This window comes from Dermacentor silvarum, chromosome 1, assembly GCF_013339745.2.
Source record: "Dermacentor silvarum isolate Dsil-2018 chromosome 1, BIME_Dsil_1.4, whole genome shotgun sequence".
Taxonomy (NCBI): Eukaryota; Metazoa; Arthropoda; class Arachnida; order Ixodida; family Ixodidae; genus Dermacentor; species Dermacentor silvarum.
The window spans coordinates 206154802-206167410 of NC_051154.1; the positions used below are offsets into that span (position 1 = coordinate 206154802).

At 46.5% G+C, this 12609-nt stretch overlaps 1 protein-coding gene across 1 annotated transcript in view; it reads left to right on the forward strand.

Annotated features, from left to right (window-relative positions):
• LOC119436680 (protein qui-1-like) overlaps positions 1–12609 on the forward strand; it is a 556193-nt gene that overhangs the window by 519816 nt on the left and 23768 nt on the right. The window contains exons 18-23 of the mRNA XM_037703643.2: positions 1083–1206; positions 1407–1594; positions 3864–4210; positions 5019–5196; positions 8159–8349; positions 12244–12437. Coding sequence (XP_037559571.2) covers positions 1083–1206; positions 1407–1594; positions 3864–4210; positions 5019–5196; positions 8159–8349; positions 12244–12437 — 1222 coding nt within the window. The remainder of the gene's footprint in view (positions 1–1082; positions 1207–1406; positions 1595–3863; positions 4211–5018; positions 5197–8158; positions 8350–12243; positions 12438–12609) is intronic.

Consider the following 12609-nt stretch of genomic DNA (forward strand, 5'->3'; position numbering starts at 1 on the left):
TCCTCAACCATTAATGCTAAATGGTGCCAGATTCCTAAGTGGGCTGGCGTTTCAGCCCTCGTGCGCTCACCTGTACTCAGAGAAGCCTACGACAGCATGCCGTTAAAGTGAACGTGTTAATTTACAGTGTTCTTGGTCGAATGCTATCGGCAGCCATCAGCAAACCTGCCCCAAAATCCCGTTACGACCTCTCCCGACAAGTAGTCCGGTCTCGTTTTCAACACAATTTTTTCTATATTTGCATAAACATCGAAGTGTGACCCACCCGTGGCAATTAAAAAACATTGTATCAGCATCGATGACCTCCATAAAAGAACAATGAGCGACTAATATTGTTCAAAGGACGACTGGAACTGAAATAGACTTCAATGAGCCGCGTTGGCACAATAGCTAAGGTATTTTTTTATTGATTTATTCATACTGTCAGCATAAGCCAAGACAGGAGTTGCGGTTACATTGCTGCCATCTACAAACTAGGCATAGTGCAAGTCTAGTTCTGCTGCTAAGTACAACGCCTCGAGTTCGATTGCCTGCCTCAAAAGCCAAAACGTTCAAATACCGCGTTTGAGTGTGCATTAAAAAACCCCAGGTGGTCAAAATGTATCTGGAGCCTTCCACTACGGCTTCTCGCATAGCTCCTGCGTTGTTCTTGGGCATTAAACCCTGTCAATCAATCAGTCAAATGCCCTTGGCGGACCAGAGTGAAAGTTATTGACTTAAAAACGCTGAACTCAGGATTGCTCGTGTGCCTGGCATAATGTGCTATAGTTCCGAATTGTTCTGCCCCACTGCCTTTATGAAACCAGTTATTCTAAGACTAGGTTTCTGAATCGGAAATATTTTCTATTCGTTCTGTTTGAATGAAGGCCGAAATTTAGCGTGCGACTTATGTTGACTCGATTTGCTGTCATATTGGGCGATTTAATTCTTTGTATTCTGTGAGAGGAAGCTGATTGATTGATTGATTGATTGATTGATTGATTGATTGATTGATTGATTGATTGATTGGAAACGGTAACTTTCGTCGCCGACTTTCTTTTAAGAAGGCTGCTCACAGCCTGACCACCACTACTCGCACGCAGGCCACAAAGCCGCCATTACCTGCTTGTACATGTCCCCGTCGGGCCTGCACCTTCTCAGCGGCTCTGAGGACACGGACGTCCTCGTCTGGGACCCGGTGACCGGAGAGCTTCGGAGGAGGCTAAGGTACTTGTCTCAAAACACTGCCTTTCTTGACGCGTAACTTTATAGGGCCAGCAGGGCGATTCCTTCTGTTACTCGACTAATCTTCTAATGGCGATAAGTTTGCTGATGAAGCGCGAGTTTGCCTGATGAAACACGAGGCAGCGAGTAAGTTTCACTTGCAAAAATGAAGCTATAGTTTGGACGCTCCGTTTCCGATGCAGTCACCACGTGGCCGGTGTGTTGTGCGTGACGTGCACGAACGCCGAGGACCTGGTGCTCAGTGGCTCCGAGATCGGCGTGGTGGTGCTGGCGCGGCTGGACACCGGCCAGCTGGTGCAGCGCCTCGAGAATCACCGCGGCGTCGTCAGCGCCGTGGCAGTCAACCGCGGTGACGACATATTCGCCACTGGTATACAGTGTTTGGTCAACTTCTCCCTCCCTGCTTTGTTCGCTTCGCTGCATCGGTTCCTTTGAGCGTCTGTGGATGTGGCAGAACGAGCCCCTGGCGAGCTCAATGCTCAAGTGCTGAACATTTTGTATTTTTTATGCTCTAAAGAGTGCTGTTTATGGTGTAGAGTGGCTGTTTGCAGCAAATTGGCGACGGCTTTGAGGCGAGTCAGATGGGGTATCATCATTTCGACCATTTTTTTCCCTTCTTCCTTTGAAATTGGAGGATAACGCTCGGTATCTCATTGCTGAAAAAATTCTAAATTACTCACTTTGAACTGCTATAGATGCAGGTACATTACCAGAAAGAACTGCTTGTAATTAATATGTCGTTGTCCAGTTTGGTGTTGGCAAGGCACTTGTATTTGCGTCCTGTCCAAATAAGAAAATGTCGAATAATGAACCGCAGTCACACCCATCGGCATACTCGACAGTAGTGCGACACCTCCCGAAAACTAAAGATAAATTGAGCATTCGATACAGCCAGAGGATCGGCTGCTGGAAGTCGAAGAAAATTAGACCTTTCTTAGCGGACGACCCAGTACAGCGGCTGCGCACATTTTTTTTTTTTTTTTTATCTTCATACATTTCGCCCATACGTGTCATTATCATTCAGTTGTAAAGGGTAACCTCTGAAAGCAGTAAAATATGGACAGCGGAAAGTTTTCGGCTCAGATAAACGTCGGCTTTATATTTGCCGGCCGCCAGAGGCATGCTCTGTCCACTACAATTGGAAGCATTGATGGTATGAACAGTGTCATTATCTTTCGGCCCAGTTATCAACGGGACATTTCTGCTGCCCCATATTAGAAACATCAATCAGTAATGTATAATTACGTGCATCAGTTCATCCATGCAAATTGAGCGTATTTAGTTTTGCGCAAAGCGAGTTTGCCCAACGCCAGCGTCTTGCGTTGGTGCTTGACATTAGCACTCCCTTATATACTATATACTTTCGTGCTCATGTTAGTCTATCTTCTTCCGGGATGCCTGGTACTCTTGCCAACCTAACACTTTTCTACCAAAAACACAAATCGTGGAATGCATAATCTCATACGAATCTCGCCGACGTCTCTTAAAGCACAGCACAGCCCGTTCCATTGTCATTGGGACTGTCACCGAAGAGGGTTATAAAATAGCGCTGTATCGCCCACCACGGCTTCTCACGCCTAACCACCTTTGGAAGTCATCAGGTGCGCTTTAAATTCAAATTAATTTAAATAATAAAGAACTAAGTTACAACCACATGAAGCCAACAAGAAAAGCATAGATAAAGTGCACCGTTTTTTAAACAGCGTTTAAGCCAGCCGTAAATTATGGTGCGTAACAAGACACTACCAAGAAAGAAAAGAAGTTTTCTTGCTGAGGCGGGATTCGAACCCGCGTACCCCCGGTCCCAAAGCTACCGTCGTAACCACTAGAGCCACTATAGAGCCGCGCTTGCGGAACGTGCATTTATTTATGCGAACCACATGATTGCGTTCGAGCGTCGTCCTCTTCGTCCGCAGCTGGCGCGTTCGTATACGTTCGTGCTCTGCGAGGTGAAGAGGTTTTGTGCGCTATGAGAGCGAGAGAGAGACGCATTCACGGAGGGGGTCTCCTGGAACGCGGTGTCGGCATTGGAACACGGTGTCGGTGTTGCAAGCTGCGCTAGGCAACGCGCAGTGACGGCCGCAAGTCCGAGACGCGCGAAAAGAAATTATCATCATCATGAGTAATAAGATGAAAAGTTCGCGCGCACTTCCGGAAAATGCTGGGCTACGATCGCCCAGCTTCGCTTTTTCAAGCGTTGCGCGGCCGAGTGCAAGGTTAAGCGTTTTTTTTTTAACAAAATGTACAAATAATGAGGAAACTAGGGAACGAAAGTGGCCAAATTAAAACACGCCTTGCCGCCGTTGAGAGCCGTGCCCGTATCTTTCCTATTACGCGTGCGATGCTCTATTTTCCTTGGCATCATTCTCTGTTGGCTTCGTCTGGTTTGAAACATGGAGCAGTGGTGCTAGCTAGCTTGCCCCCAAGGTCGTGTATTATATTATCTCACCTATACTGACATGCTTTATTTCAAGGCGAAAAATAATCAACCTCGCTTGGACCTCATTACTGGTGGAACACAATGTGTTTCTGGAGATATTTGTGAGCAAGACACACACAAAAAGAAAGACAGGTCGGCCATACTAAACGCATATACCGGTTTATAAGCCCGGTGCATTTTTTCCCGGTTGTCGTCGCAGCGTCTTCGGACTGCACGGTGTGCATCTGGTGCCTGGAGACGTTCACGCTGCTCAACACGCTGTCGATGCCGGCGGCCGTCGAGCGGCTCAGCATCTCGGGCGACAGCACGTTCCTGCTGCTGGGCTGCGCCGACCAGTGCGTGCGCGTGCGCTCGCTCACCACGGGCTCGGACGTGCACTGCCTGCAAGGGTACGCGGGCCGTGTCAGCGCGCTGGGCTTCGCGCGCGACAACTGCCGCTGCGTGTTGGGCACGCGCGACGGCAAGGCCTTCGTCTACGACGTCCACTCGGCGCGCCTGGTGCAGACGCTCGCCGCCCACCCGGACGCCGCCGTGGTCGCCATTCAGGTGCGTCCCCCCTTCAGCCGCAGCGGTAAAAGAGAGCAGTACAGGGTGTCCCAACTATCATGCACCAAGATTTAAAAATATGCAGATGCCACGCAGCTGGACAGAACCGAGGTAATGTTGTTTGCCGTCGATTGGAGATACTCACTGATTAGTTTTTTTGCATTGCGCCTAATTACATAATTAGTCCTAATTAATTAATGAACTTCTGAAGTATTATAATTAGATGAAAAGTTTCAATAAGAAAATTGTAGAGCAACAGAAAAAACTCCCCGATACAGCTTTCTGTTGCTCAATACGTGCTACATAAATGTGTTTTTCCGAGCGTGAAAGAAGCCCGCGAATACAAACAAGATTGCCACGCGACTGGCCGCTCGAGGCACTTTGCGTGTATTCGCGGGCTTGTGAGCGGTGTAGTGCATAAACATAAACACTGCACGAGATTAAACTGGGACCTGCGTGGTCCATCAACATTGTTTGAGATTACAGATTACATATAATAAGATTGCATATAATAATAACCACGGTTGTAGGCATCACCATTAGTCACATCGGATTTAGTTAGCCATTTCACTAAACCTTCCCTTCACATACATTCCAACATGTGCGTTTGGATCTGCATATTTTTCGTTTCACGCGGATTTTTCGTGGTATCGTATCTTTTTTACTCAAGCTGTGTACCTGCCAGAATTCACGCAGCAGTCTCTTAAGCATGCTGCATGCTATAGCAAAGCCCCGGTCTGATGGGTCCTCGTCAAGCACTATACGTCCAGCCTTTTCAAGGATTCCGTGTCTTTCTTCTCCTTTCCAGGCTCAAAGTAGGGACACATTCTTAATCACGGCAGCTGGCAACAAGATCGTGGTGTGGAATTTCTACCTCAAGAAGAGCGAGATGTGCCACCCGCAGCCCAAGTCCAAGAAGGTGGACGTGCACAAGGACCCCGTGTCTTGCGTAGCTCTCTCCAGGGACGGCAGCGTGGCCGTCACCGGTAAGCTCCGCCTCGTTCTCCACTCTTGGCGGCTCGCACCCGCCGCGGTGTAAAAGCGTATCGCCGGGTATGCCCCATCTGCGTTTAATCGCGAGATGTGTCAAAACGTATTGTGATTTGTTTTTAAAAGTATCGTAATAAAAAAAGTGAGACCGGAATAGACGCTGTTTAGTATGGAGTGCGGTTTGACAACCACGTAACCTTATCTCAGTTCCCTGCCATGCACCCGTGCAATGGGTAGGCCGCGTGTGGTGAGGACTGCGGAAGAACCGTGCCTACTAAGAACACGTGCCGTCGTGAACAGAAGCGGGAATGTGTGCGGCGACGGCGGGCGGCACGTGATACGGACGAAGATCGTGCCGCAAACGCCAAGCACCTTTGGTTGGATCACCCCTTCCGACTCCACTCCCATCGTAATTGTGGGTGATTTCAACATAGACGTGTCTCGGCCAGACGGAAAGTGGTTCGTGGCGTTTCTCTTGGAAAGGTTCGGCATTCAATGTTACACAAACATCAGTGTGCCCACGACGCGTCATCGGTCGTACTGCTCTGTACTGTTATCGGTCATTTACCGACACCTTGTCACAACTTTTGCCGGTACCAACAAGCAGATAGTTAAGGAAACCTAAAGAAGCCTCAATAAGGGACGTGATGTGTCTAGAAATTACTGTCAACAGAGCAATGAATAGGGCTAGTTGGTCAATTTTGATTTCTTTTAAGAGCGCGCTGATTTAAAAGCACTACACGAAGAAAGAAGACGGAAACGCAAGCTTCCAGCGAAACCGATCTGTCCTGTCAACTTGTTTTTCCATCTTTTTTTTTTTCTCCATGTAGTGCCTTAAATCAGCGCGTTTTTAAAAGAAGCCTCTAAAAGCAAAAAGCAGATGGTGAAGAACTTTAGATAAACAGGTTCTTTATTATTGCGGCTCGTTCAAGCTTATTATATATGCTTGAAGTATCCATACACGCTATCGAAGATGGTTCCGTATGCGTTCTAAAAGCCGCTGAAAAATTCTCGGAAGTGGTAGCCATTATAGATGAGTTCTTTATACACGTGCCTTGTGTAATCAATGGTGACCAGCGATTTTGGGCTAATATCCGTGCACCTAAACTATAGTGTGTCACAAAAGGCTGCCTGAGGAAAAAAAAGGAACTGAATTAAAAAGGTCGACAAACCGAGCCTGTAAATCAAATTTCCCTATTTGGAAACAATTTGCGCTATCAAGCCTAAGATTTCTGCATGCCCCCACAAAAAGAAGAAAAAGAGTCACATGACTATAGACGATCGTAGAGTTAACTCGAAAAAAAAAAGAATCAAGTCCCAGGTCGATCAAAAGCGTAACCGGCTTGAACAGTTCAGAGACAGTATTCTTCCACTTCGTTTTTCATTTTATTCGCCCTTCATCATAGGGCCGGACACGACTCGCACGCCGCCCCGTCACCGTGATTCCTATAGAATCGGGCACTGGCGTGGTGGGTGATGAGAAACAAGGAATGTAATATAAAATGGATTCAAAAATGAAAAATTCATCTATTTCATTTTTTTTCCTATTCTTTTCTTGTTGTCCGTCGTGCCGAGCGGCGGATCCCGACGATAACAGCAGCAGCGCGGCTTCGTTTCGGCCGATAATGAAGGGCGAAAATAATGGGAAATATGAAACAGGCATCGTTGGAAGTTACTGCCGCAGGATGCTGTTTCACGTTTACCTGCCATGTGGCGTTGCCTTCCAACAGTTCGCTGCAGGACACCGCGCAACTGAAAGGTGGCTGAGAATAAAATTTAATTGAATTTTCACGGCACCACTACCGGTGTATATATTTTCCTGAGACAGTACTGCGTTCAATGCTTTTCGAGATTAACTCTGAAGCGATTACGCAAAATATTTATTGGAAATATAAATGCAGGTGCATGGAACTATATGGTTGTGATTTAATGAGCTAGCACACGCAAAGCTAACATGATGCCGGAATTGTAACAGTAACGGTAAGCGGTTTGGCTTTGCTATACACAACTCTTCTGAATTTCGGCACAAAACAAAGCGTCTCAGGTGCGCATACGCACACCCTCCATTGATGGAAAATTTTATTTTTGTAGATGTCCAGCGGCTCTCAGGCGCACTTTATATTGCAGAATTGTGTTTATGAAGATAATTTCAAGAAATGTACATGTTTGGCTGTGTTAGTTTGATGATGTCGGCACTCTCACAAGACACATAAAGCCATAATGGACATTTTAAAATATTTGCCTTACTGCTTGTCTTGAAAAAAAAAATACGATGTGAGATACGTCACATTTTTTAGGAGGAAATATTGAGAAAAAAAGAAGAAAAGAATGCAGCTGTGTTTTGGACTTCTGTGTTCTCAATATAGGTAGGTAAATAGGGTGCAGTGTTTGCCTTTCAGCTCAAAATAGGAATGCGAGAAATAAGAAGGCAATGATGACTAGCTGCATGCGGCACGTGATGCTAGCTCTGAGAACTAGAAGCACATGTGCACGGCATCCATGATCGGCCACAGTGCGCGTGACCTCGTTTTCCACAATATCATCCGGAATCCTGGCTTTGTGGTGATAGAAAATTCCTTAGCTAAAGTGTGCATTTCTGAGATGGTGGTTCTCCTGAATAAACTAGGGGACTTTTCCAACCAAGACAGCTTTAAGGCTGGCCAAAAGTGATCCTGGTCTTCGCGCTTTTACGCACTCTTATGCACTCTGTTTTGTCCGTGGATGTGCACGGTGCTTATGGGGCTGTATAGGAGAAATATTCTATGGGTACACCTTGGCGGTAACTTTTCTCTGGTCGCTATGGGACACAAAGTGGACGTTCGGGGCATTGTAGGGGACGCGAAGTGTAGCACGGCGACAGATAAACGCCTACGTGGGCATATCCCTCCGTGGCAATTTGGTTGCCCGTATTTTCCCCGCGTACTCATTGTTTACAATTAATGAACGAACGCGCCGCAGGGTCACGCAACGGCCAGCTCAAAGTGTGGCAGATGAGCACCGGCGAGGCGCACACGAACCTGGACGGCCACACGGCCGCCATCACCTGCCTGGCGTTCGCACCCAACGGCCTGTTTGTCGTCTCCGGCTCCGAGGACAACACGCTCCGCGTCTGGGGGCTCACTCTAGGTCTGGTCGTCTCCACGTTCAAGGTGTGTGCCCACTCGTTCATAATACGCGCTGTCGTTGTTGTTTTTTTCATTGCATACCTCATTGCACGGTTTCCTCTCGAGCTCATTTGTCACCCTCGGAGTTTTGGCCTCATAGGTTAGTTCAAACTGAATACACTGATTACATCATCTACCGTTAGACTAGTAAGCATCCTTCCAAAACATAGCAGTGCCTTTCATATACGCTGCGAAACATTTTTGTCCGGAGTTTTCCGTCTCATCACCTGGGTCTCCTGTGATTAATTGGCCTATAGAGACCATGGCCTAAATAAACATACTCCTCAACTGCTTTAAAAGGTAGAGTACTGCGCTATAACCACAGGAAAACTTGGACTTTGTCCGTTTCTTTTAAACGATCTGTATTAAGTCTCAAAGACAGAATGAAGAAAAGGTATACGTAGGGATTGAAGTTTTGGGTATTAGCCGTACCGATAGATGCCGAAAAGCGGCCTGCTGAATTCAATTTTAGAAATTCAGTTTCTACCGAAAAATGGTGAACTTACGAGTTCGTAATGGCTATAGTCAAACTTAGTCCGCATCACGCGCGACAACATTCTTGACGAAGAGCTCCGTGTAGATTAATTTCGTGTCACCTACTGACTTTGCCATCCATGTTACTGCAAAAGTGTAGAGATAACCCAGACGAACATTTCAGGCAATTGGTAAGAACATAGACATGCAGCCAAAATTGTTGTGAACAGTCTGTCCTGTTTGCTTTTTTTTTTTAATGACGACCTTAACGGTGTGCTCAATTATTAGAGGTGTCTTCCGCGCAAGCCAAGACACTCAAGGCGTAGCTAAGCGAGAAGCTCCAGTCAAAATTATCTAACAAAAGAGCTGTTAATCTCCATCATCTTCTCATAAAGCAGAAGTTTCTAAATCTTAGTGCCAGCGCTCATTATGGCCATGAAAGAAATGTGATAGGAGAGAACACTTGTGTGCTGGGTGCATCAGATTCCTATCGTTAGACAAGATAAGCCATTAAGACTAGTAGTATCATGCAAGATTCCCATTATTGCGACCCGGGTTCAATTCCCGGGCGGAAGCCAATGTATTCCTAGATATCTCATACGAGGCCACCCGCAGCGACCTAGAAAAATTAACTTGTAGTAGAATAATACGAAAGTGAGATAGTTGGATCTAGCTAAGAATCGCGCTCTACGTTCAGAAAACGTCTCGTTGAGAAACGGCAGTACGGCGTGGAGCGGATCGAACCAGAGTGCCGATGTGCACTTCAGTGACAATCGTTATGCTGCTTGTTTCGTGGCCCGCGTTCTAAACACGAATCTTAAAGGCGAGCATGTCAAAGGAATTCATTGTTTGCTGTTCTCTATTCTCAACGGTGACAAGTGAGGAAGCGAACACCATAAAAAATGGAATTTGCGAAGTATATGTTCAACACAGTGCAAGACAATGTCGAGCTCATCCTTTTGTGGAAAATGCACCATTCGGAGTGGCTTGCTTCTCGGGTGCAGCACTTCAAGTGCTTTCCTATGCTTAACTAACTTCAATGTGGTTGTAACCAAATGCGATTAATAAACGGAGAAAGCGCTGCCAGCTCTCTGAAGGAAACATCTGCGTGTAGTGCGTATTTTAACTATGAGCATGCGAATGTTCGAAATTCTGAATACAAATCGAATAGTCCTGGCTATTCGATTCGTGTTCGATTCGCCAGTTCACTATTCCAAGTTGTCGAATAATCGTTTCGATTTGAGTTTATAAAGGATAAGAACACTTATTAGAATCTGAAAGGAGAGAGCCACGTGCAAGTGGTTACTACTGCTTCGAAAGGCTCTGCTGTATACTGAAGCCGCGTTTCCTGCAGAGAGGCGCCAATTCCTGAGCAAATTCACGGAGTACCTAACTTCTATTGAATAACTTCCACTCAATCAATAAGGATATACCTCGCCACTAGCTAGGCCGCCTACGAATTGGCTTTCTCGATTTAGGCAACGAAAATTATTTCCGCAATCCCACCACGTTCGCATCCCCTTCAAACGATGCGCAGTGCTCTTTATAGCACTTTTATAGCACTATAAGCGCTGTTCTTTTATTTCATTGCGGTCATTATCACGGTACGCCAGACGCGATCACCTTTCAGTGGTTTCTTATTGACAAGCTCCTCAATTGACCGGAAGTACATTTTTAACCTGCATTACATGTATCAAATAACGTAAATAAGCCTTCAAATTCATTCTATGCACCAAAGGGACCCCACGCGAACCTCCATATCTCAGTTTTTTTTAAAGCTAAAATATTCATTATTCGATTCTACATCCAAAGATCGTTTTGCTTCTTATTCGTATTAGATTCGATTCGGCAATTTCGCTCTGCGGACACCTCTATTTTTAACAAATTATTTCAACTATATGATCACCTTGCCTCGCTGCCTTTATGACAATAACAATTCCTGATGCCACTCTTTGCTTCTGATTTTGAATAAAAGGGAGCAAATATTTCAAACCAAGGAAACGCCGAAATCGCCAAATGTGGCACAGTAAAAAGATATAAGCGCCGATAAGTCATGTTTTTTTTTTTTGAGAAAAAATGGAATGCCGATAAATTCCTGCCGAATTCGAAAAATTTAGATGCCGAGAAATCCCATCCCTAGGTATACAAATCGTATACTAGCTCTTCGTTTCTGTGCCATTGGCTACGACTTGCTATAATGTTAAGGGAGCTTCTTTAAGGGAGAAGGCAGTAGTACAGAGTAGTTTCCTTGTCTGGCCAACGTCTTTAAAAACATGTACAGTGCCACCCGCCCGTGCATACTTTGCGCACCTGATCTTCCCGGGCTGCCGAAGACGGCAGTGCCCATTCTTGAAAGCTGCTTGGCTGGTGCGGGCGTTCGGTCACAAACCGAGAGTGCGCTTCTGTGTGGGCTGTAGAGCATATACAGCATATATGGAGGCGAAAATGCAAAAACGCCCGTGTGCTTGCGTTGTAGTGCACGTTAAAGAACCCCAGGTGGTTAAAATTAATCCGGAGCCCTCCACTACGGCGTGCCTCATAATCAGAACTGGTTTTGGCACGTAAAACACTAGAAAGAAGAAGAAGGAGAAGATGTACAGCATATAGCACGAAGTAGGCCGTGGTGTACTTCTCCAAGCTTGCAAAACAACTTCAGTTAACTCTAACTGCGCGAGAAGCCTAAACCATGAAACAGAACGCTATAGCGTGAAGGCCGATCTACCATTGTGCATGCACTATTGACTGCGTGACCGGTTTGCATTCTACAACAATGGCAAACAAGGCGGTGACTCGATCCGAACAAAATTGCGCAAAGACGCCGTGTTTTCGGGGGCGAAGAACTCCCTTCGCGCTCAGTACTTTCCGACAGCAGAAAGAAGTGTTTTTCTCCAAAAAAGCTCATTTGCAGCCTCTTAAGAGCACTTTCGCGGCAACACAGTCACCTTGTGATGCTTCAAAATAGCCGTTAGTGACTGTCATTTAAAAGGGCTCAATTGTTCCGCAAGCGCCTCGCGAGTGCACGAACTTTACCAATTTTCATACCATTTTCAGTTCTACAGCCATGCGCATTGGGTACAGTATATTTTACCGTTCTAAGAATAATATTCAATGAACGTTTGGCGGCTAGCTTCGTCAAGAGATTTTTAAGGTGCTGGAATATCTCTAGCTGCCATACAGATACCTTAAACGCTAATCTGCGACACCCGCGCACGTGCAGTTTCCTGTTCGTGTCTTCTTTCTTTCTTTCTTTCTTTCTTTCTTCTTTCTTTCTTTCTTTCTTTCTTTCTTTCTTTCCTTCTTTCTTTCTTTCCTTCTTTCTCTCTATACGACTATACTCCGTCGGTCATAGAAGGAGCGCGCACTTGCGCGTGGTACGTCCGCTAAGCGTACGCGTTGCGTCTGCAGGAGCACCAGAGCAAGATCGTGAGTGTCTTCGTGACGTCGGACAGCCGGCGCGTGCTGTCAGTGGACGCGCAGGGGATGCACCGGCTCTGGACGGCCGACAGCGCCACGCAGCTCATCGCCTGCGCTAAGACGGCCAAGCAGGTGACACTGCACGCCAACGTCGTCTTCACCGTCGGCGGGAAGAGCGACAACAGGTACGCCACTCGCGGCATGTTTTGTACGGGAGCGTTTTAGCTAAGCGTCTCGCCGGTGGTGCACGAGACAAGACAGAAGGGAAACCGTCGGAGTTTTGTAGCTTGAAGCGCACTGTTCGTTGCTGCTCTGACCACTGTATGCGCCTGGATGTGGTATGCAGACAGCGGCGCA